At 42.7% G+C, this 22339-nt stretch overlaps 1 protein-coding gene across 3 annotated transcripts in view; it reads left to right on the forward strand.

Annotated features, from left to right (window-relative positions):
- Positions 1-22339, forward strand: part of CRYBB1 (crystallin beta B1) — a 71953-nt gene that overhangs the window by 38449 nt on the left and 11165 nt on the right. For 2 of the 3 annotated variants that reach the window (XM_029571945.1, XM_029571946.1), the window contains exon 2: positions 6069-6214. In XM_029571945.1, coding sequence (XP_029427805.1) covers positions 6089-6214 — 126 coding nt within the window. In that variant the 5' untranslated portion in view covers positions 6069-6088. Of the gene's footprint in view, positions 1-1942; positions 3309-6068; positions 6215-22339 lie in introns of those variants that run through there. The other variant, XM_029571944.1, reaches the window with a different exon arrangement.

The following is a 22339-nucleotide window of genomic DNA, read 5'->3' on the forward strand; positions in this document are numbered from 1 at the left end:
AGAACTCCTAACAGAAAGGTGGTGCTATTGGGTGCGATAACGTTGCTTACCTTATCGCTCCCAGCGAAGATAGCGCCGCATCCGCCTCCTCGCCACCCCGACTCCTCCCAGACTCTGCCCCTGGCAAGCTATCGCGTGCGAAAAGTCCCTTTTCGCGTGCGATAGGCTTAGAAAATGACCCCCTTAGTATATTTCTTGATTAGCTTTCAAGAGCTAATATTCCTTCTTCAAGTCCAAACCGAATCTGTTTGACCTTTTATGCCTGCGTAGTGTTTCAATAAATTGTGTTTCTGGATTATTCTATACAGGGATGGAATGTTGGCCTTTAATACTGGTAGAAAAAAAATGAGTCATGAGTTTGTAGCCATTGAAGCTGGCTAGTATGATTGGCCAGTTCACTATTTTAGTGATAGATGTACTTCTGAGCTTGCAGTTCCTCGGTAGTCTAGTATCAAATCTTTCTATTGATGTAGATAGTGAAAATCCTGTTATCAGTCCTATTGGCATAAAGGAGCTCCTAGATAACAATTAGTTGTATATCATTTGCATGAAAGAAAGGGGTGCTCTCCAGCACATATCACAGCAAACCAAACCATTAGCAAATATAATCGACTATTTCAAGCCCCCCTCTACTGAAGAAAATGAAATATTAGCAATTAATTAATTCCATTCATTAAACAAACTTAGGTTTGGCATAATCAGTAAAAACAATAAAAGTAGCTCACAAATAAATATAACCATGATTTTATTTATTTATATTGTGCTTTTCAGACATTTCAAAGCAGATTACGTTCAGGTATTGCAGGTATTTCCCTACCCCCAGAGAGCTTACAATCTAAGGGCCTGCGTTACTAAGGGTTTCCTCCCATTCTGTGTCTATGAGAAAAATGCTTAGTAAATGAAGCTCTAAATGTGTAGCTGAGGCAATGGAGGGTGAAGAGACTTGTGCAAGTTCACAAGAACCCACAGTGGGATTTGAACTCTTGCTTTCCTGATTTGTAGCTAACTGTTCTAATCATTAGGCTCCTCCTCCACTCCCTAAGAAGAATATAATAAATAGCAAAATAAAACTGTAAACAATACTAGGGACATGTAATAAATAGGGAGGATAACTTTCAAACAATTGCACATGGTAGCCTATACTTGTGTATGTGGCTATGCAGAGCTTTACAATAGTATTTTATAACATGCATGAATCACATATGCGCATATTATAAAATATATGTTTACTCCACAACATACATGCATACGTAGGCCAACGCACAAAGACATACAATGCATTCAAACCACTTATTTAAATGTACTGAATGCATATACTTACTTAAAAAATATGCACACGTATATTTTACGCATGTAATTAAACTAGGACTTACTCGTATAAATCCTGATTTACATGTGTAAGTCGGCTAATTCTAAAAAATACACGCATCAAGGAAATTAACCAATTTATCAATTAGGCCACCAGGCTGCCCAGTTTGTCTCCTGATTATCAAGACCTTCCTGGTTCTTCTGCCTCATCTCCCCCCCTGCCCCAGTCTACCCAGACCTCCCACCCAATCAGTTCTATGTAATAAACACATTTCATATCACTTACACCTGATAATTAGCAGATATATAAATCTGCAAGGAAGTTGGAAAATCTATGCATGTGCCTTTTAAAATATCATGAATCCTGCGAAAATGGGGGGGCGAAGGGGGGATGGACGTGCGAAAGCCCGGAGCCTTCGCACCATGGCGGTGTGAGTTTGGCGGCCACGCTGTGCCGGCTGCCGGCTTTCGCACCAAATAGCGCCACCGTGAAAGGTGGTGTCATTCAGCGCGCTACTGCCGACGATAACGTTAGTAACATTATCGCTGGCAGTGAAGCCACCGCCGACTCTGCCCCTCCCCGCCACGACTCCACCCCAACCTAATTTGCATGCTATCGCACGCGAAAAGGGCCTTTTCATATGCAATAGAGGCTTATCGCACGCGATATGGCCGTATCTCGTGCGATAAGCCTTTGGAAAATAACTCCCCTCTGTGCATAATTGTTGGAATTGCCCCTTAGACCGCCTCTTTTTTGCACTCATAAATGTGCATGCAAAAGTGAAAATGCATGCATATTTATAAAATACAAAGTATGCGAGTAAAGGCTATTTATGCACGTATCCGATGTGTAACATTTTGAAAAGTCAACTTTGTCAGCCACTAACCCACCAGAACTCACACCACCTTCAGAAATAAGCATGCCTTAAGCTGCTTACAGAATTTTCGAATTTCGCACTCTGCTCTGACCTGCATTGGCAGACTATCCCAAAACTGAGGAACACATCTGCATAGCATATGCTTTCAAATGCACGTTTTGTTTTGAACCTGCTTCTAACAAGCACCCTGTGAAGACCTCAGCATCTGCCCAGGTCTATACCAATCCAAATTTTCCGCCTCTATTAACACGATAATATTAAGAGACAGCCACAAGAAGTAAGACAGGGTGGAACATAAAATGTTAGTGGCACCTAGGCCAGCAGCATTTTGTTTGGCAAAAAGTTACAGTGGAAGTGCCATTTGCAATAGCAGCAGCTGCAGGGCAGCAGTGAATGGGAATTGCTCCTGTCCCATAAAGACGATTTTCAACAAGAGGGTAAGGTCCAGGAGGGAAGGCTAGGGAAGGTCTGGGAGTGGGGGTTTGACTGTGGCCTCCAATTTATTTTTGCTTTGTTTCATTTTTCCTTTTTTACATTTTTTTGTTTGTTTCGGTTTTTCTTCGTTAAATAAATGAAACAAAGCAAAAAACAAAACAAAACAAAAAAAATTGTATGAATATTCCCCTAATTCTCTTACCAGGAGTCTTTTTAAAGTTCCTTGTTTCCCACATTTTATTGCAAGTTTAACTGTTTTTCTGAATACAGACCGTCATGGGATGCAATTTTATTGTTTCACTTTGCTGTCTCCTGAGGGATTATGGAAATGACTACGCAGAACATCACTATGTCCCTGCATGATATGGTTTATATAGGTTCAAATTTGTATAGCACAGAAAAGGATATGTCAGGATTTTCTGGTCTATGTGATCAAAGCAGTTTTCCAAACACAATGCAAAATGCTTGTTTCAGCTGCTGTACAGATGTTTCCAGCTCACTGGCTGCATTGGAATATGTGATGACTAGGAGCTTCAGAAGCAGGCACTCTTATCCCCTCAGTTTTATTGTCCCCCTCTACCTCCCCCTTCTAGCATATTCAATCTCTTCTTGCCAGAGTATAAATTCTGGGCCTCAGAGGACCTCTGGCATCCAGCTTGGCAGCTCCAGCAAGAAACAGCTCCTCAGGTAAGAGAAGCAAAACTAGACAAAAAACTGCCAGGAGGTAAAAAAAAAAAAAAAAAAAAAGAAGAAGAGTGGGTAGAGGAGCAGGATAAATGTGTAGCCTCTCAACTAACAGGAACAGCTGGCGCTAAGCATTCTGGGATCTGCACACTAAAGGGCAGAGGTTTCAAACCCAGGACCCATTCAAATTGTCCCTGATAGACTGGAGTTAGTCGAGGGTTATTCAGACAAGGCCTTCTTTACAGGGCAGAGGCGAGCCTCTTTTGAAAGCATGGCCCTTCTCCCAGTTTCCCAGTCGTAGAGATGCTGGAAACTAGAATCAAATGAGGGCTGCCAACTGGCTCCATTTTTTTCCCAAGTCCTGGTCTGACTCCACTCCCTGCATCGACTCGTAGTTACGGTGTCCCTAAGAAAAGCAAATCCACGAGTCCCTGCATATGATTAGCCAGTCCTGAAAACCTGCAGCCAATTGGCAACCCCAGAATCAATGCCTGTAAACTCCCCCATCCACAGCGGGGCCATCCATCTGGAATACCTTGCCTGCAGACCTCAGACAGGGAGACCTGGCTGTTCCATCGAGCCTTCCCATAACCTCATCCTTTCTCTCATAGTCCCTCCCTCAACCCCCCCCCCCCTCCTCCTAATTCCTCGTTCCTGGAAAGTCACAACCTTATCCATTTGTTAATCCCCCTCCAGTTCTGCCGCTGCATTCCATTGCAGCCACCCTTATTTTCTTGTGTATAAGTTCTATATTTATTTATAGAGGGTTCTATATGTGATCCATGGCACATCCAGTACTTTCCTTGTTAAGCGTATAGTGTTAAACCTCTGTCATCTGCTCTCTCAGTTTCCCAAGTTCCCATAACCCCTTGTTTATTGTAACTTATCTCCTTCGTTAATGTTATAATATCCCTGTTCCATGTAAACCGATATGATATGATATGTCTCATGAATGTCAGTATATAAAAGAGTTAAATAAATAAATAAATAAATATCCACCTTGCCCACCCTCTCCCTATAAAAATGGTACAACAAGCTCTACCATTTGCAATCAGATTTATAATAACTGATAGTCGAATGGAACTTCTTGGTGCTAGTTAATCACTAAGCTGAGAGCAAAACCACAACTTATCTGACAGGCCATTCGTGGGCGATGTACACGTGCTTGCTTTTACAGACCTGGAATGCTGTCTTGGTGAAGGGAAGCTACAAAGGGTAAACTTTAGTACCTAATAGGCAGGCCGATATAGTACAGTGCGCTCCGACGGAGCGCACTGTTAACCTGTCATTGGACGCGCGTTTTCCCTTACCCCTTATTCAGTAAGGGGCGGAAAACGCGCATCCAACCCGCTGAACCTAATAGCACCCTCAACATGCAAATGCATGTTGCTGGCCCTATTAGGTATGCCCGCGCGATTCAGTAAGTAAAATGTGCAGCCAAGCCGCACATTTTACTTTCAGAAATTAGCGCCTACCCAAAGGTAGGCGCTAATTTCTTCGGGCACCGGGAAAGTGCACAGAAAAGCAGTAAAAACTGCTTTTCTGTGCACCCTCCGACTTAATTTCATGGCGATATTAAGTCAGAGGTCCCGAAGGGTAAAATAAATTTGAAGTCGGCCGGCGGCTGTCGGGTCAAAAACCGGACGCTCGATTTTGCCGGCGTCTGGTTTCCGAGCCCATGGCTGTCAGCGGGCTCGAGAACCGACGTCAGCAAAATTGAGTGTCGGCTGTCAAACCCGCTGACAGCCGCCGCTCCGGGCCAAAAGGAGGTGCTAGGGATGCGCTAGTGTCCCTAGCGCCTCCTTTTGCCCGTTTCTACCGCTGGACCTAATTTAAATACTGCATCGCGCGCACAGGCAAGTGGCCTGTGCGCATGCATTCGCCCACTCTCCCGCGGACTTTACTGAGTCGGCCTGAGGGTTAGGCATGATGGAGACTGTAATTGCAAACTGTTTGTTTTAGTAATTGCCAGGTATATACACATGCTTCAAAACTGTTCTGGGGGTGGGGGAAGGAGAGGGTGAACATCAGAGAAAGAGCAACATAGAAGTGCATAACAAATGTCGAATGGCATCAAGGCACTGCGGGCATAACTCCAGTATAGCTATAATCTTGCTGGCAGATTTAAGAGCCAATGCAGCAGTCATCGGTTGAAAAAGGACCACAAAAACATAAAGAATAGAAAGACCATCAGAAACATAGTTGAAATGTCGAGCATCTCTATAACTGGTTCCAGAGGGGAGGGCACATTTTTTAAAATGTTAATTTTTAGATTAAACACTACTAGAAAGTGGTAGGGATAATTCAAATCACCTGAGTGCTCAGCAGAATTTAAGTTATTACTTCTTTAGATATCAAGAATTTTTCTAATTGCTATGGTTCCAGAAATACATACCTAACATTATTAATAGTCACAATACATTTACATGGAAATTTAATTAATATTTGCGCCCCTATAGATGATATGTAAAGTTGCTCCGTTAATTACTTAAAATTTTGATCTCTCAGATTTCATGGTAAAATGAGGTGATAGCATAACAAAGAAAGGTGTGGCAATATATTGATTACATTTATCTGTATGTAATTTGATATGCTAATCCTTATGGTAAGGAATGAAATCCTTATTTGTATTATTTTGAAAAATTAAATAAAATTAAATAAAAAATTAAATAAAAAATTAAATAAAATTAAATAAAAAAAAGATGTTAATTTTTGTGGCACCGATAGTGCCTTTGACTGTTACACATGTTATGCTCCTTTCAGGTCTTCTTTAAAATTCAGCCATGTCCCAGACCCCCAAGGCTGGCAGTCATGGCACTGATGCCAAGGAGAAGAGCGACCTCGTCACAGTGCCTGTTCCAGTCAGCAAACCCTCCAAGACTGCAAGACCTTCCATGGGATCCTTTAGGGTAAGGGGCTTGTGACAGCCGCGGGGGGGGAGGCAAAATAGGAAAAGGCTCTACACACCTGGACAGGAAAGAAGAAAATAACTGAAGTTCCTCTAGTTGTTTGCACACATCAGTTAGGGATGCAAACAAAATGAAAGAGGTAGAAGGAAGCACAATGCTAATTCCTGCATAACAATTCAGATCCTTAGATAGAGATGTCCTAATACTTTTTGTGCAACGGTTTTACAAATGTTGTCCTACCAGGTTAAAATGCGTTGAAGTCTAGTCTGGCTCTTGTGAGCTGGTGGGTGGCAGTGTTTCATTTAGTTCCGATAGTCTACTTTTGTATTCCTTGTAGACACAAAAGGGGGTAATTGTTAGCTGCTTTTTCTATGGGTCAATGGGTGTTGACCCGTGGCAGCGTGCCTTCCGCACATTCCCCTCTTCCCCCTCCAGTGTGTGTAGGGGAAAGTATGCACACTGTCCACAGCATACATGCATTTCTCTGTGGAGAACAGAGGGGCCACCAGGGCAGGGAGCCGTCCCTACAAAGGAGGCATGGAGAGTTTATTCTGAACATAGAAACATAGAAATGACGGCAGAAGAAGACCAAACGGCCCATCCAGTCTGCCCAGCAAGCTTCACACATTTTTTTTTTCTCATACTTATCTGTTTCTCTTTGCTCTTTGGTTCTATTTCCCTTCCACCCCCACCATTAATGTAGAGAGCAGTGATGGAGCTGCATCCAAGTGAAATATCAAGCTTGATTAGTTAGGGGAAGTAACCGCTGCAATAAGCAAGCTACACCCATACTTATATGTTTACCCAGACTATGTTATTCAGCCCTTATTGGTTATTTTTCTTCTCCCCTGCTGTTGAAGCAGAGAGCTATACTGGATATGCATTGAAAGTAAATTATGCATTGAAAGCCACATTAACTATCAACAAATATTGAATAAGCCTAATAATTGGTGATACCTATAGCCTATGAACTCACCGTTAATTTTACATACTCTTACCCACCCCTGTTTTTTTTTTGTTTGTTTGTTTTATAATTTGGAGATGGCAGCCCTCCATCCTTCCGCTCCGTGAAGTGGAACACCAACCACTGGCCACTGGCATCCCTCTCCGTGAATGCCTCTGTGGCTACTGCCGCTCCGTGCAGTGTTTTGCTGCCTGCTCTTTATACACGTCCTTTAGACCTGATGGATCCACAGTGTTTATCCCACGCCCCTTTGAAGTCCTTCACAGTTTTGGTCTTCACCACTTCCTTCGGAAGGGCATTCCAGGTATTCACCACTCTCTCCATGAAGAAATATTTCCTGACATTGGTTCTTAGTCTTCCTCCCTGGAGCCTCAGCTCGTGACCTCTGGTTCTGCTGATTTTTTTCTGACGGAAAAGGTTTGTTGTTGTCTTTGGATCATTAAAGTTTTTCAAGTATCTGAAAGTCTGTATCATATCACCCCTGCTCCTCCTTTCCTCCAGGGTGTACATATTTAGATTCTTCAATCTCTCCTCGTATGTCATCCGATGAAGACCCTCCACCTTCCTGGTCGCCCTTCTCTGTACCGCCTCCATCTTGTCTTTGTCTCTTTGTAGATACGGTCTCCAGAACTGAACACAGTACTCCAGGTGAGGCCTCACCAAGGACCTGTACAAGGGGATAATCACTTCCCTTTTCTTACTCGATATTCCTCTATGCAGCCCAGCATTCTTCTGGCTTTTACTATCGCCTTGTCGCATTGTTTCGCAGACTTCATATCATTAGACACTATCACCCCAAGGTCTCTCTCCTGCTCCGTGCACATCAGCCTTTCTCCCCCATCGAATACAGTTCGATGGGCAGCCCCTGCACATGCTTGCAGGGGCAGTGAGGGGAGAAATTTGCACCTGCAAACTCTGCGGTGCTTATGTACTTCTGCTTAGATCAACTGGATCATCGTAAGTGGGCAATAAATAAATAAATGCATGCGGTTCCTGCCGAGCAAGACATATTCGAAGGGGAAGTTTAGCAGGGAGTTTCCCTTTCAAAATGAACTTGCAAGACCATGAATATAAAGTACCCGTGGCATCGGTGGCAAAAGAGGGCAGGCACCATGGACCGTGGCACGACCACCCTCGGGCAGGGCAGCCCACATTTTCTACAGAGTCTGGAAATCAGGACACTGCAGACACCTGTCCAATGATGGGGTAGGCAGACAGTCAACCAATGGGAAACCTCACGGCCCCTGATTCCTTATTCATGTTCCCGGCTGTGTGCAGCTGCTACTTCCTATCACTCCCACCATAGCCCCTAACTCTCAGTCCCGCCACTACCTTCGGCCACTGCTGACTCTGCTGGTGTCCAGTGAATTCTACAACAACAGCCACGCTCTCCTGCTGGCTGCCTCCTGCCACAGCCCCCCAAAAACACTGAAGAGGTCAGGGGCAATGGGATGCTGGTCATACTCAAAGCCTAGTTGGGGAGACATAGGAGAAAAAGGCAGGTTGGCAGAAAGAGAAATACAGAGAGAGAGGGGTTGGGAAAGAGAGACACAGGTTGGGGTGGGAGCAGCGGAGAGAGAGAGAGCGAGAAGAGAGATGGGAGAGAGGGTGGGAGTCTGGGGCAGGGGGCAAGGAGAGAGAAAAATGGATGGGGTAAGGTGGCGGAAAGGGATATGGTAGAGAGAGGCTGGTTCCACTGTCCCTGACTCCATGGCCAAACTAAAAATTGCTCCCAAAAAGGAGTTGTATTGGTGCAAATTTGAAACTTGTGAGTAATAGCATCATGTGTCAAGGCTTCAGCTCTATTTGCATATCTTTCCTTTACATTTATAATCTACATGTCTTTAACAAATATACAGAAAATCTCTTTAGAGTGAGAGTGTATCTTACATTCATGTTTGGATCAGAAAGGGCTGCAGACTGCTAGGGAATTTCAGTAGCAAATGTGAAAATCAATGGGGAAACTGCTTTGTAGGAGGATGTGATGATCTAAGGAGGAGAATTTGATGGGGGCTAGGAGAAAAGCACATTAACAAAAAATTGCCAGGATGCTGACTTAATCACAAAAAATATAGCTTAGCTGTGAGAGTGCCAGGAGCACTTTTAATTAAATTGGACAGTTTAAAAACCTAAACAGAATTAAACAGGCTTTGTAATTTATATAGAAAGAAGATGAGGTTCATGAAAGGATCTGTGGCAATGATTCTCCCTATATTTTTTGTGATTTTTTTTTCCATAATATCTTTATTCATTTAGTAAGAAATTCAACCAAGTACAAGTAATTCTGTAGTCATGTTGGGGTGGTACCCGTAATGGAGAAGGTTTTCATGGGTAATGATTCAGATGGACTGAATCAAATCACGGTGAACCTAGAAGATGTGGTAGGCCTGATTGACAAACTGAAGAGTAGTAAATCACCTGGACCGGATGGTATACACCCCAGAGTTCTAAAGGAACTAAAAAATGAAATTTCAGACCTATTAGTAAAAATTTGTAACTTATCATTAAAATCATCCATTGTACCTGAAGACTGGAGGATAGCAAATGTAACCCCAATATTTAAAAAGGGCTCCAGGGGCGATCCGGGAAACTACAGACCGGTTAGCCTGACTTCAGTGCCAGGAAAAATAGTGGAAAGTGTTCTAAACATCAAAATCACAGAACATATAGAAAGACATGGTTTAATGGAACAAAGTCAGCATGGCTTTACCCAGGGCAAGTCTTGCCTCACAAATCTGCTTCACTTTTTTGAAGGAGTTAATAAACATGTGGATAAAGGTGAACCGGTAGATATAGTATACTTGGATTTTCAGAAGGCGTTTGACAAAGTTCCTCATGAGAGGCTTCTAGGAAAAGTAAAAAGTCATGGGATAGGTGGCGATGTCCTTTCGTGGATTGCAAACTGGCTAAAAGACAGGAAACAGAGAGTAGGATTAAATGGGCAATTTTCTCAGTGGAAGGGAGTGGACAGTGGAGTGCCTCAGGGATCTGTATTGGGACCCTTACTGTTCAATATATTTATAAATGATCTGGAAAGAAATACGACGAGTGAGATAATCAAATTTGCAGATGACACAAAATTGTTCAGAGTAGTTAAATCACAAGCAGATTGTGATAAATTGCAGGAAGACCTTGTGAGACTGGAAAATTGGGCATCCAAATGGCAGATGAAATTTAATGTGGATAAGTGCAAGGTGATGCATATAGGGAAAAATAACCCATGCTATAATTACACGATGTTGGGTTCCATATTAGGTGCTACAACCCAAGAAAGAGATCTAGGTGTCAGTAGATAACACATTGAAATCGTCGGTTCAGTGTGCTGCGGCAGTCAAAAAAGCAAACAGAATGTTGGGAATTATTAGAAAAGGAATGATGAATAAAACGGAAAATGTATTAATGCCTCTGTATCGCTCCATGGTGAGACCGCACCTTGAATACTGTGTACAATTCTGGTCGCCGCATCTAAAAAAAGATATAATTGCGATGGAGAAGGTACAGAGAAGGGCTACCAAAATGATAAGGGGAATGGAACAACTCCCCTATGAGGAAAGACTAAAGAGGTTAGGACTTTTCAGCTTGGAGAAGAGACGACTGAGGGGGGATATGATAGAGGTGTTTAAAATCATGAGAGGTCTAGAACGGGTAGATGTGAATCGGTTATTTACTCTTTCGGATAGTAGAAAGACTAGGGGACACTCCATGAAGTTAGCATGGGGCACATTTAAAACTAATCGGAGAAAGTTCTTTTTTACTCAACGCACAATTAAACTCTGGAATTTGTTGCCAGAGAATGTGGTTCGTGCAGTTAGTATAGCTGTGTTTAAAAAAGGATTGGATAAGTTCTTGGAGGAGAAGTCCATTACCTGCTATTAAGTTCACTTAGAGAATAGCCACTGCCATTAGCAATGGTTACATGGAATAGACTTAGTTTTTGGGTACTTGCCAGGTTCTTATGGCCTGGATTGGCCACTGTTGGAAACAGGATGCTGGGCTTGATGGACCCTTGGTCTGACCCAGTATGGCATTTTCTTATGTTCTTATGTTCTTAAACACAGAACAAAATAACCATCAAAAGGAAAGAAAAAGGCCTCTGTTGTACATTCATACCCCACCCATCCCACCCCTCCAATCTCTATCCCCCCTCCCCTAAGTATGTAGGAGCTGAGCAGAACTAGGGGGCCGATGCTAGGATGTTCGCTGACTTTTCAGCGCCCGCTTTCTTAAAGCAAGCATGGCGCCTGCAAGGGGGGCACCATGCAATATGTAAATTAGGGGGTCGCGCTAGGAAGGAGGCGCCGCAGCTGCTGTTACTAGCAGACAAGCAGGTTATGAAAACCGAGGCCAAGTTTACCGGTGTCGGTCTTCATAACTCAGTGGTGTGCAGGGTTTTTTTGTTTTTTTTTAAACTTTAAAAAAACTAGAGAAAAGCAGTTTTTTCTGCTTTTCTGTACTTCTTTTCAATGCGCTCAGCTATTAACGCCTGCTCCAGGCAGGCAATATCTGAGCGATAAATGTGCATCTGAGACCCACGTTTATCTTTTTGCATGCGGAGTGAATAAGTAATAGGCTCATTCACATGTATTTGCATGTGATGAGCGCTAACTCATTCATTCCGCGTCAGACGCGCATTAAATAGGCACTAATCCCCCTATTGCAATAGGGGGTGGATTAGCCCTATTTAATCTGCATCCGACAGCGGGTTAAACAGTGCGCTCGGCATGTAACTTGACTACTGGGAGCTACTCAACTCAGGAACTGAATGGACTAATTGCCTTGCTGTTTGTAACTGGGCTAGTGTAATGTGAGGTATTGCTCTTTGTCATAGGAAACCTATCCTTTAGGGAGGAGGCAGACTTATCAATAAATGATTTTTTGTGATTTATTTTTTTATTATTATTTATTTATTTGATTTTTAGATTCCAAGAAACACATATCCAACATTGACAGTAATACAGAAGAAGAAAAAAATATATACAAGAAACATTATACAATGAGGGCTTCTACTTCCAAGCAGATATATACATTACAAGAGGCATAAGAAATAAAGGGAGATAATCAAATAACCAATACGCAAAAAAAAAAAAGGGCTTAACATAGTCCTAGCAGTAGTTAAATCTTAACAATCATGATTGAAATATTATTGGGGAACAGGGGAAGAGGTTACTAGCCTACAGGCCCCTAAGAAAGATTTCAATTGCTCAAGCAAAAAAAAACCAAAAAACTTTTGTTACCTTTCTTGATAATAGAAGACTCTTTAAAATATAGAAGACTCTTTAAAATAGAATAATGCATTTGCAAGGATAATGAAGTACAAAAGAAAAACCTAAGAATACAACATCTTGTCTTAAGGTAAGAAAGCCATTTCTCTTTACTTGAGTAATTGGAGCAAGATCTGGAAATATCTTAACAATTTGACCATGAAAAGAAACAGAGAACATACGGTAATAATTGCACAATACATTGCTTACATCAACAGAGGAAATAAAAGAGACTAAAAGAGTGCTCCTAACCAAAACATCAAGAGTAGAATTTAAGAAAATTGATCAAATTGGCTTGAAAGTCTGTAGTTGAAACCACAGGCTTTATTTTTGGAAGAAAACAAGAAGTGTTAGCAGCAGGCATTTGCTCTGGATTAAACTCTAATACCTCCTCAAAATATTTTTTTAGGGTGACAAACAGAATTTCATGTTATTTTCCAAAAATTCAATGCGCCTGGAGATAGCATTGTGATCTCTCACCATTTCAGCATTAAACTCCTGAATTAATTGAACACTATCTTCAGTTACTTGATCCCAAAATTCAGATGATTTTTGATGACAATTAGTAGAGAAAAGGGCCACCTTAACACCAAGAACTTTAAGAGCACTCCTGAAGCCGGCAACTAAGTCCCAAATAGCCTCCAAAGTCACCACCTCTGGCCAAGAAGGTAAAAGAAATGACTCACCACTATCGGCATTTTGAACTTTCCGGTCAATACCAAGCGCAGAAGATCTCCACGCCAGTTCCACATTCAGTGGACCAGCCAGAAGGGTAAGGGGGAGGCTCCCATATGCTTCCCTGCTGACTTCAATGGAGTCAGTTGAGGGCATCAGGATACGGGCAAATGACCCCTCCATCACAGGGTTACTCAGCGCATCATTGCAGTGTGCTGCAGTCCCACACTTCTGATCATCTCTTTGCATTGATGGGGCCCGGAGCTCCGGGCTAAGGGAAACCTCATCTGCCAGTGCTTGCGGCTCTCCCAAACCACACAATTCATCAGAGTCCTCAGCGTCCTGAAGAAATATTGTTGAGGTTGCGTGAGTAATGATAGTTTGCTGCCCTGGTAAGAGAGGGATCCAGAGGGAAGACCCTCACTCTTCCCTTTTGTTTAGACGGCATTTAAAAAGGATAATAAGATGACAAATAACATGGGTAGGAGCAGCACAACCTCCTCTATGCCACCATCTTGCCTCATTTTTTGTGATTTTAATGTCAAATCCTAAGCCAGCATTCCATTTATTTCTCTTGTAGCTCCCATCTTCACACCCTTCCTAGACAATCACATCCCTCTGGGAGCAAACTTACAGGTTTGCTTGTGGCATACATAAGAACATACTGTAAGAAGAAGACTTTGCCATACTGCTTCAGACCAAAGGTCCATCAAGCCAGGATCCTGTTTCCAACAATGATCCAGATCACAAGTACCTGGCAGGATCCCAAGGGATAGATTCCAAGCTTCTTATCCCAGGGATTAGCAGTGGATTTCCCCAAGTCCACCTTAATAATGGTTGATGGACTTTTCCTCCAGAAACTTGTCCAAAACCTTTTTAAATGCAGCTACACTAATAGCTTTCATCACATCCTCTGGCAACAAATTCCAGAGCTTAATTATGTGCTGAGTAAAACAATGTTTTCTCTTATTAGTTTTAAATGTATTCCTAGTAACTTCATTGTGTGTCCATGATCTTTATACTTTTTGAAAGAGTAAACAACTGATCAATGTTTACTTGTTCCACTCCACTCATTATTTTATCAACCTCTATCATATCTCCACTCAGCCATCTCTTCTCCAAACTGAAGAATCCTAACTTCTTTAGCCATTCCTCATAGGGGAATTGTTCCATCCCCTTCATCATCTTGATTGCCCTCTCTGTACCTTTTCTAATTCTGCTGTGTATTTTTGAGATGTGGTGATCAGAACTACAAACAATATTCAAGATGAGGTTGCACCATGGAGCAATACAGAGACATTATGACTTTCTGTTTTATTCTCCATTCCTTTCCTAATAATCCCTAGCATTCCATTTGTTTTCTTGGCTGCTGTTGCACACTGAGCAGATTTCAATGTATTAATAATGAAGATGCCTATATCCTTTTCCTGAGTGGTGACTCCTAATGCAGAACCTTGCATTTTGTAGCTATAATTTGGGATACTCTTCCCTAAGTGCATCACTCTGCACTTGTCCACATTAAATTTCATTTGCTGTTTTCATGCCTAAACTCCTAATTTTGCAAGATCCTCTTGCAATTTCTCACAATCCTCTTGTGATTTAACAACTTTGAATAATTTGGTGTCATTGGCAAATTTGATCACCTCACTCATTATCCCCATTTCTAGGTTGTTTATGATCCCAATTGAGGAACCTTCGCTCCCTGTAAATAGTTACCCAGTTACTGTTTGTTGATGTTTATCTCTTGTATGCAAAGTTTACTGTTCTATGTAATGGCAGTGCCAAAAGTTCTGTATAATGACACTGTCAAAAAGTTTTAGTTATCTGTAAACCGATACGATGTGCAAACGGCTATCGGTATATAAAAACCAATCAATCAATCAATAAATAAATACATAAATAAATAAAATATATTAAAAAGCAGTAGTTTCAGAACAGATCCCTGGCGCACTCCACTATTCACCTTTTACCATTGGGAAAATTTACCATTTAGCCCTACTCTCTGTTTTCTATTTTTAAATCAGTTCAAAATCCACAATAGGCCACTGTCCTCTATTCCATGACTTTTTAATTTCCTAAGAAGTCGCTCATGGGAGACTTCATCAAATGCTTTCTTGAAAAACAGGTACACTGTATCAACTGGCTCACCTTTATCCACATGCTTATTTATGCTCTCAAAAAAATGTAGCAGATTGGTGAGGCAAGACTTCCCTTGGCTAAATCCATGTTGGCTTTAACCTATTAAACTATGCCTATCTATATGTTCAAACATTTTGTTCTTTATGATAGTTTTACCTGGTCTGTATTTTCCTGGATCACCCACTGAGCCCTTTTTAAAAATTGGTACTACATTGGCAACCCTCCAGGACTTTAATGATAGTTTACAAATTACTAATAGCAGGTCCTCAATTTAATTTTTCAGTTCTTTCAGCACTCTGGGATGTATATCATCTGATCCTGGTGATTTGCGATTCTCTAATTTGTCAATTTGCCTTAGTATATCTTCCAGGTTCACTGAAATTTGTTTCAGTTGTGCAGAATCATCACCTTTGAATATCATTTCTGGCATGGTTATCTATCTTACACCTTCTGCAGTGAAGACCGAAGCAACAAATTTGTTTAGTTTCTCTGCTATGGCTTTAATCATTTCTAAGTGCCCCTTTTCCCCCTTGATCATCTACCTGAAAAAGTTTTTATTATGATCTTTGTGTCCACGGCAAGCTTCTTTTCAAATTCTTATCAATGCTTTGCATCTAACTTGACAGGGCTTATGCTGTTTCCTGTTTTCTTAATTTGGATCCCTTTTCCATTTCTTGAAATATGTTCTTTTAGCTACAATAGCCTCTCTCACCTCACCTTTTAACCATGCTGGTAGTCATTTAGCTTTCCTTCCACCTTTTCTAACATGTGGAATACATTTGGTCTGGGCTTCCAAGATGGTATTTTTAAACATCCATGCTTGATGTAAACTCTTAACCTTTGCAGCTGCTCCTTTCAATTTTTTCCTTACTATTTTTCTAATTTTACCATAGTCATCTTTTTGAAAGTTAAATGCAGTTACAATAGATTTCTTTAGTGTCCTCCCTCCAGTTATTGAAACAAATTTGATCATGTTGTGATCACTATTGCCAAGTGGCTCTAACATTGTTACCTTTTGCACCAAATCCTATGTTCCACTAATGACTAGATCTAAAATAGTTTTCCCTCCATGAAGTAGTCATTTATTTCATCTAGGAACTTTACCTCTCTAGCATGTCCTGATCTAACATTCATCCAGTCAATAATGGGGTAATTTAAATCACCTATTATTACTGTGCTGCTGATTTTGTTAGCCTATCTAATTTCTTTTAGCATTTCAATGTCTGTTCATTCTGGCCAGGTGGCTGGTAATGTAAGATGTGAGGGTCCTTGCTGCTGTGATGAGGTTGGCTAAGCCTAAGGGATGAGCCCTGTAGGCCCTCACTTGACAGCTGGCGAAACTATGCAGAAAAGAGACTGAACTAGGGCTTTACCTATACCAACCCCTTTCTCCTTGGGTTAAGCCCTTGGGTTCTGGTGGCAGGCAGGCAAGAATCTCTATGAGAATGGCATAGGAAATGATCAGGGTCAGGCTAGGGTCAGAGGCAGGCAGCAAACAGGAATGACCAATGTCCAAGCAAGGGTCAGATCCCAGAAGTCAGTCCAAGGGAAGGCTGGGAATGAGAAGTGGGACTGACACTGCAAGGCAGGCAGGAAGGCAAGAGGAGTTGGTTAAGCCAAAGCAGGACAGGCTAGAGAACCGAGGCAAGGCTGGGCTGTGAAGATGAGGCAAGGCTGGGCTGAAGAGATGAGGCAGGACAGGCTAGAGAACCGAGGCAAGGCTGGGCTGTGAAGATGAGGCAAGGCTGGGCTGAAGAGACAAGGCAAGACTGGGCTGAAAAGATGAGGCAGGACAGGCTGGAGAACTGAGGCAAAGCTGGACTGCAGAAACAAGGCAAGGCTGGGCTGAGGAAATGAGGCAAAGCTGGAAGCAGGAACACCAGAGTCAGGAAACAGGAATGCAGGGAAGCAACACATACTATACACAGGATGTAGGAGACCTGTTCCTGAGGTGAATTAGGGGTGTCTGGAGAGCCCTTATATAGGGCTACCACTGGTGATTTTATCAATGGACGTCACAGCCTTTTCCCACCAAGGGCCCTTTAAATACACTGTCGTCAGGCACATGCCTAGGGAAGGGATCCCGAGGCAGCGATCCCGGCAGCATCCTGCCGCACACGAGAACTCTAGCAGGTCTCGCCATGGAGGGGAAAGTCCAGCAGTTCACGATATCAAGGATGAGGGCAGCGGCATGCAGGGACAGGTAATACACCCCCACTGCTATTTTATTCCCCTTTTCACCTGAAATTTCTATCCATAAAGATTCAACATTGCATTTTGATTCCTGCAGAACTTTTATCCTGTTTGACTCAATGCTCTCTTTAATATATAGTACCACCCCTCCATCCATTTGATCATTTCAATATAATTTGTACCCTGGTATCTCAGTGTCTCATTGGTTGTCCTCCTTCCATCAGGTCTCAGAGATGCCAGTTATACCTACCTCTTTGTTCAGTGCTGTACACTCTAACTCTCCCATCTTATTTTTTAGACTTCTAGGGGTCAAGCTTTATCCGGCTAACTTAGATGGGATATTCAGCCCCATAGCTATTTGGCAGAATATCCCCATTAAAAGCACTACTTACTAGAAGGATGTCTTAGCTGTCTGCTATTGAGCAGGTCTGACTTAACCAGATAAGTTATCCGGCTAAGGCTGAATGTCACTACTTAGCCAGATAACTTATCCAGCTAAGTAGCTCCACCCCGATCCACCCAGTGTCTTATCCCCCTATCTAGCAGCCGCTGAACTTAAGTGGATATTCAGCAGCTGCTAGATAGTGGGATAAGTCCTACTTATCCGGCTATCTGCCAGTTGAATATCGGCCCCCTAGCATTGGTATACAGACATTTATTTATTTATTTATTTAAAAACTTTTCTATACCGTCGCTGTTATATACCATCGCAACGGTTTACAAATAGGCACATAGACTAAGGTTAGTAAATCTAGGATATCGTACATTCTAACAGGTGCCAATAAAGTTCGTGTTACGAGCACGCGCGGGCGCGGTCGTCGTAAGCGGGTGGTGGTGAGCCCTTGGGCCACGGCAGGACTCAAGGAGGAGCCCCAAGCCACACCGTGGGAGGTGAGCTGGGCAGGCATGGTGAGCCAGGCAGGCAGAAACAGAAGCAGGGAGTCCGACCCTCAGCCGGACCTGCATGCCCATGGTAGCCAACACGGGGAAGTTGACTAATGAATGGTCCTCCGACTGTTCCCGGCCCTTTCGGACCTGCCGCAGGGAACGGCAATGGGCAGCAGGCCGGACAGAGGCGAGGGCAGACAGAGTCCTTAAACAGAAGACATCAGACGGGGCAGAAGCAGGCTGAAGCAAGACGGAGACATCAGGACAAGGGCTGAAGCGAGACACAGGGAGGATCCAGGCGAGCAGGAACTCCGATGCTGGGATACTCACATCCGAAGCCCCCTCAGCTGGCAGAAGCTCAAGAGCCCGTGGGACGAATCCCTCCTGTTGGCCACTCCAGGGCCCAACAGGACAGAAGGCTCAGGAACCAGACGAGGACGTAGGTCAAGGCAGAGACAGGAAGACATCCGGGCAAGGGCTGAAGCAGATACTGTAGACAAGGCTGGACGGAAACATTGCACTGTCCATCAGGACGCCCTACTCAGCCCACCTGTGGGACTGAGTCGCGGACCACCCTGTCCCAGACGCGCCCTACACAGCCCAGGAAGGCTGGTCGCGGACCACGCTGAGAAGGAGGGTGCAGGGAAACTCCAGGCGAACAGGAACTCCGATGCTGGGATACTCACATCCGAAGTCCTTACGGCTGGCAGGCACAGGAACAAACATCTAGGCAGAGACACTGGACAGGGATCCATCAAAGCATATGATGGTCACAGAAGACCTGGATCAGCAAGGATACAGACGACTGTAGGACCTGATCCAAAGGCCCTTTGCAAGTGAACAGAAAGTCCTTAAGTACTGGAGGTAGAAGGCAACTCCCAGGGAGGAGCTTGCCAGGACCGCCCACCGCTGGTCCTATAAGTCAGGTGGAGAGCTGCGGGCCAGCCCCTAGGAGAAGGGCGTCGCCAAACAGGAAGTCCAAACGCTGGCAAGCAAGCCACAGGCACAGCTAGGCCTCTCAGGCCCTGGAGCAAGTCCCGGATGGAACACAGGCGAGGCCCAGGCTTCAGAGCGGCCTCTGGAGGAAGGTAAGAGACCTCCTGTAGCGCAGCAACAGGGGGGATCGCAACAGTTCGGTTACAATTTCATTAATAAAATCATTATTTGAGTAATATTGGTCAAGTCCAGATATATTATTGAGTTACTATCTCTTTGAGATATTACTTCTTAAATGTAGGATTGAGTGAATTCATTCTCATCTGCATTACTCTGTACTTTCAATCTCTCTCTACCCTCCACACTCTTTAGTGAAGGTTTTTTTAAAGAGCCATGTTTTTAAATTTTTCTTAAAAGTTTTGAGATTATTCTGTAATCTGAGTTCAGGGGGCATCGTGTTCCATAGTATGGGCCCAGCCAATGATAAAGCCCTTTCTCTCACTTGGGTTAATTTTGCTGACTTTACTGAAGGGATTGTTAGTAGTGCTTTGTTTGCTGAGCGGAGGTTTCTTTGTGGAACGTGTACTCGTAAGGCTGTGTTTAGCCAGTCTGCTTCTTTATCATATATTAGTTTGTGTATGGTACATAAGGCCTTGTATTTTATCCTGTATTCGATGGGTAACCAATGTAAGTCTGCTAGAGTTTCGGTTATATGGTCCCGCCTCTTTTTTCCCATCAGTATTCTGGCTGAGTGGTCTTATCGATGTGTTTGGGAGTCCTAGTAAGAGTGCATTGCAGTAGTCAGGGCTGGAAAAGATAAGTGTTTGCAATACTGTTCTGAAGTGGGCGGGTGTGAGTAATGGTTTCAATCTTCTGAGGACCATAAGTTTTGTGTAGCCTTCTCTTACTTTTATAGATATGTGTTGCTTCAGGTTGATTTCTGGGTCCATTATAACTCCCAGATTCCTTACTTTTTTGGCTAGCTCAATTTTTTGGTTATTTCTTAGGGTAATCGGTGTTTGAATGATTTCAGTATGTTTTCTCTCTAGGTGAAGGAATTCAGTTTTGTCAATGTTGATAACCAGTTCTATTTGGTTTAGTAGTTGTTTAATTATGTCTAGGTATATGTTAGCTAGACTTAATGTTTTTTCAATTGTGTCGTCTATTGGTAGAATTAATTGAATGTCGTCTGCGTAAATGTAATGTATTATCCCTAGGCCTGCCAGCAGATGACATAAGGGTAGCATATATATGTTAAAGAGGGTAGTAGACAGCGCTGAACCCTGGGGTACTCCTGTTTCAAGTTTAAATTGTTCTGATAATGAGTTTTTTATCTGGACTTGAAAGAACCTGTTGTTTAGGTAGGATCTGAACCAGTTTATTGTTTTGTCACATAATCCAATTTCTTCAAGTCTTTTTAGTAGTATTCTGTGGTTTACTGTATCAAAGGCTGCAGATAAGTCAAGCATTATAAGGATGTAATGTTTACTGTTATCAAAACCTCTTAGTATGTTGTCTGTTAGTGAGAGAAGTAATGTCTCAGTGCTGTAGTGTTTTCGGAAGCCGTGTTGTGACGGGTACAGTATGTTATTATCATCTAGGTGTTCAGCTAGCTGTTTCTATACTGTTTTTACTATTAATTTTGCTAATAATGGGAGGTTTGAGACTGGGTGGTAGTTAATGAGGATTAGTGGGTCACTGGTTTTCTTTTTGATGATTGAATGATTGCCCCTTTTAGTGTATCTGGCATTAAACCTTCAGTTAGGGATAGGTGTATGATATTAGTTAGTGTTGGGGCTACTACATTGGTAATCTTTTTTATCTCAGTTGTTGGTATTGTATCGATTTTATGTGGAGCAGGGTTTATATTTTTTATCATTGATTCAACTTCTTGTTCTGATATTTCTATAAATGAGGACCATATGTTAACATCTCTTTTTTGCATTACGATTGCTTGTTTGTTGCTTTTTGGGAGTTTGTTTCTTAGGTTTAATATTTTGTCACTAAAAAATTTAGCTAATTCATTGCATTTTGATTCAGGAAGAATTTGAGGTGATTCTTGTTTGTCATTTGTGAGATTTGTTACTATGGAGAATAAGGTTCTTAGGTTATTTATTTCAAAGTATTTTTTTGTTTGTATTAACAAACTGCTTATTGATTGACAGGGGTAATTTGAAATCTTTCTGCTGTCTGCTCTTTACTTAAAGGCACTTGGTCTACTTTATACTACTTTAGTATTTATTGCAACCTCTTTACTGGGATGCCCTGTTGGTGTCCTTCAAGGAGATATCATTCTGAACCATGTGCTTCTGAGCGACTGTTGGCTTTCCCCATCATCTAGTTTAAAAGCTGTGAGATATCCTTTTTAAAGGTTAGTGCCTGCAGCCTGGCTCCACTCTGGTTAAGGTGGAGCCTATCTCTTCAGAAAAGGACACCCCCTTTCCCCAAAATGATGCCCAGTCCCTAACAAACCTAAAGCCCTCTTCTTTGCACCATCGTCTCATCCACGCATTGAGACTCCGGAGCTCTGCCTGCCTCTGGGGTGCTGCACATGGAACAGGGAGCATTTCAGAGAACGCTACCCTGGAGGTTCTAGATTTCAGCTTTCTACCTAAAACCCTAATTTTGACTTCCTATCCTCCTTCCTGCACTTTCTTACATATGCACTGGACAATTTAATTACTAGATAAAGATATATGTTTTTCAAGTTGTACTATGCAGGGTTTTCTCAGCCCTTAGCCACAAATCCTACAGAAGCTGAAGATCTACAAAATTGAAATCGTGTTACAGCAGAGCAAAAGAAGGGCTCCACAGAAGGAAGAAAATTGCTAAATTCATGCAAAGCGGACAAGATCATTTACCACCTCTAGTACCTAAGGGGTAGATTTTTTAAAAAAGCGCGATCGCGTACTTTTGTTCGCGCAGCAGGCGCAAACAAAAGTACGCAGGATTTTATAAGATACGCACATAGCCGCGCGTATCTTATAAAATCCTGGATCGGCGCTCGCAAGGCTGCTGATTTTGGGCAGCCTGCGTGCGCCGAGCCGCGCAGCCTGCCTCCTTTCCCTC

This window comes from Rhinatrema bivittatum, chromosome 11 (genome assembly GCF_901001135.1).
Source record: "Rhinatrema bivittatum chromosome 11, aRhiBiv1.1, whole genome shotgun sequence".
In the NCBI taxonomy this organism is placed as follows: domain Eukaryota; kingdom Metazoa; phylum Chordata; class Amphibia; order Gymnophiona; family Rhinatrematidae; genus Rhinatrema; species Rhinatrema bivittatum.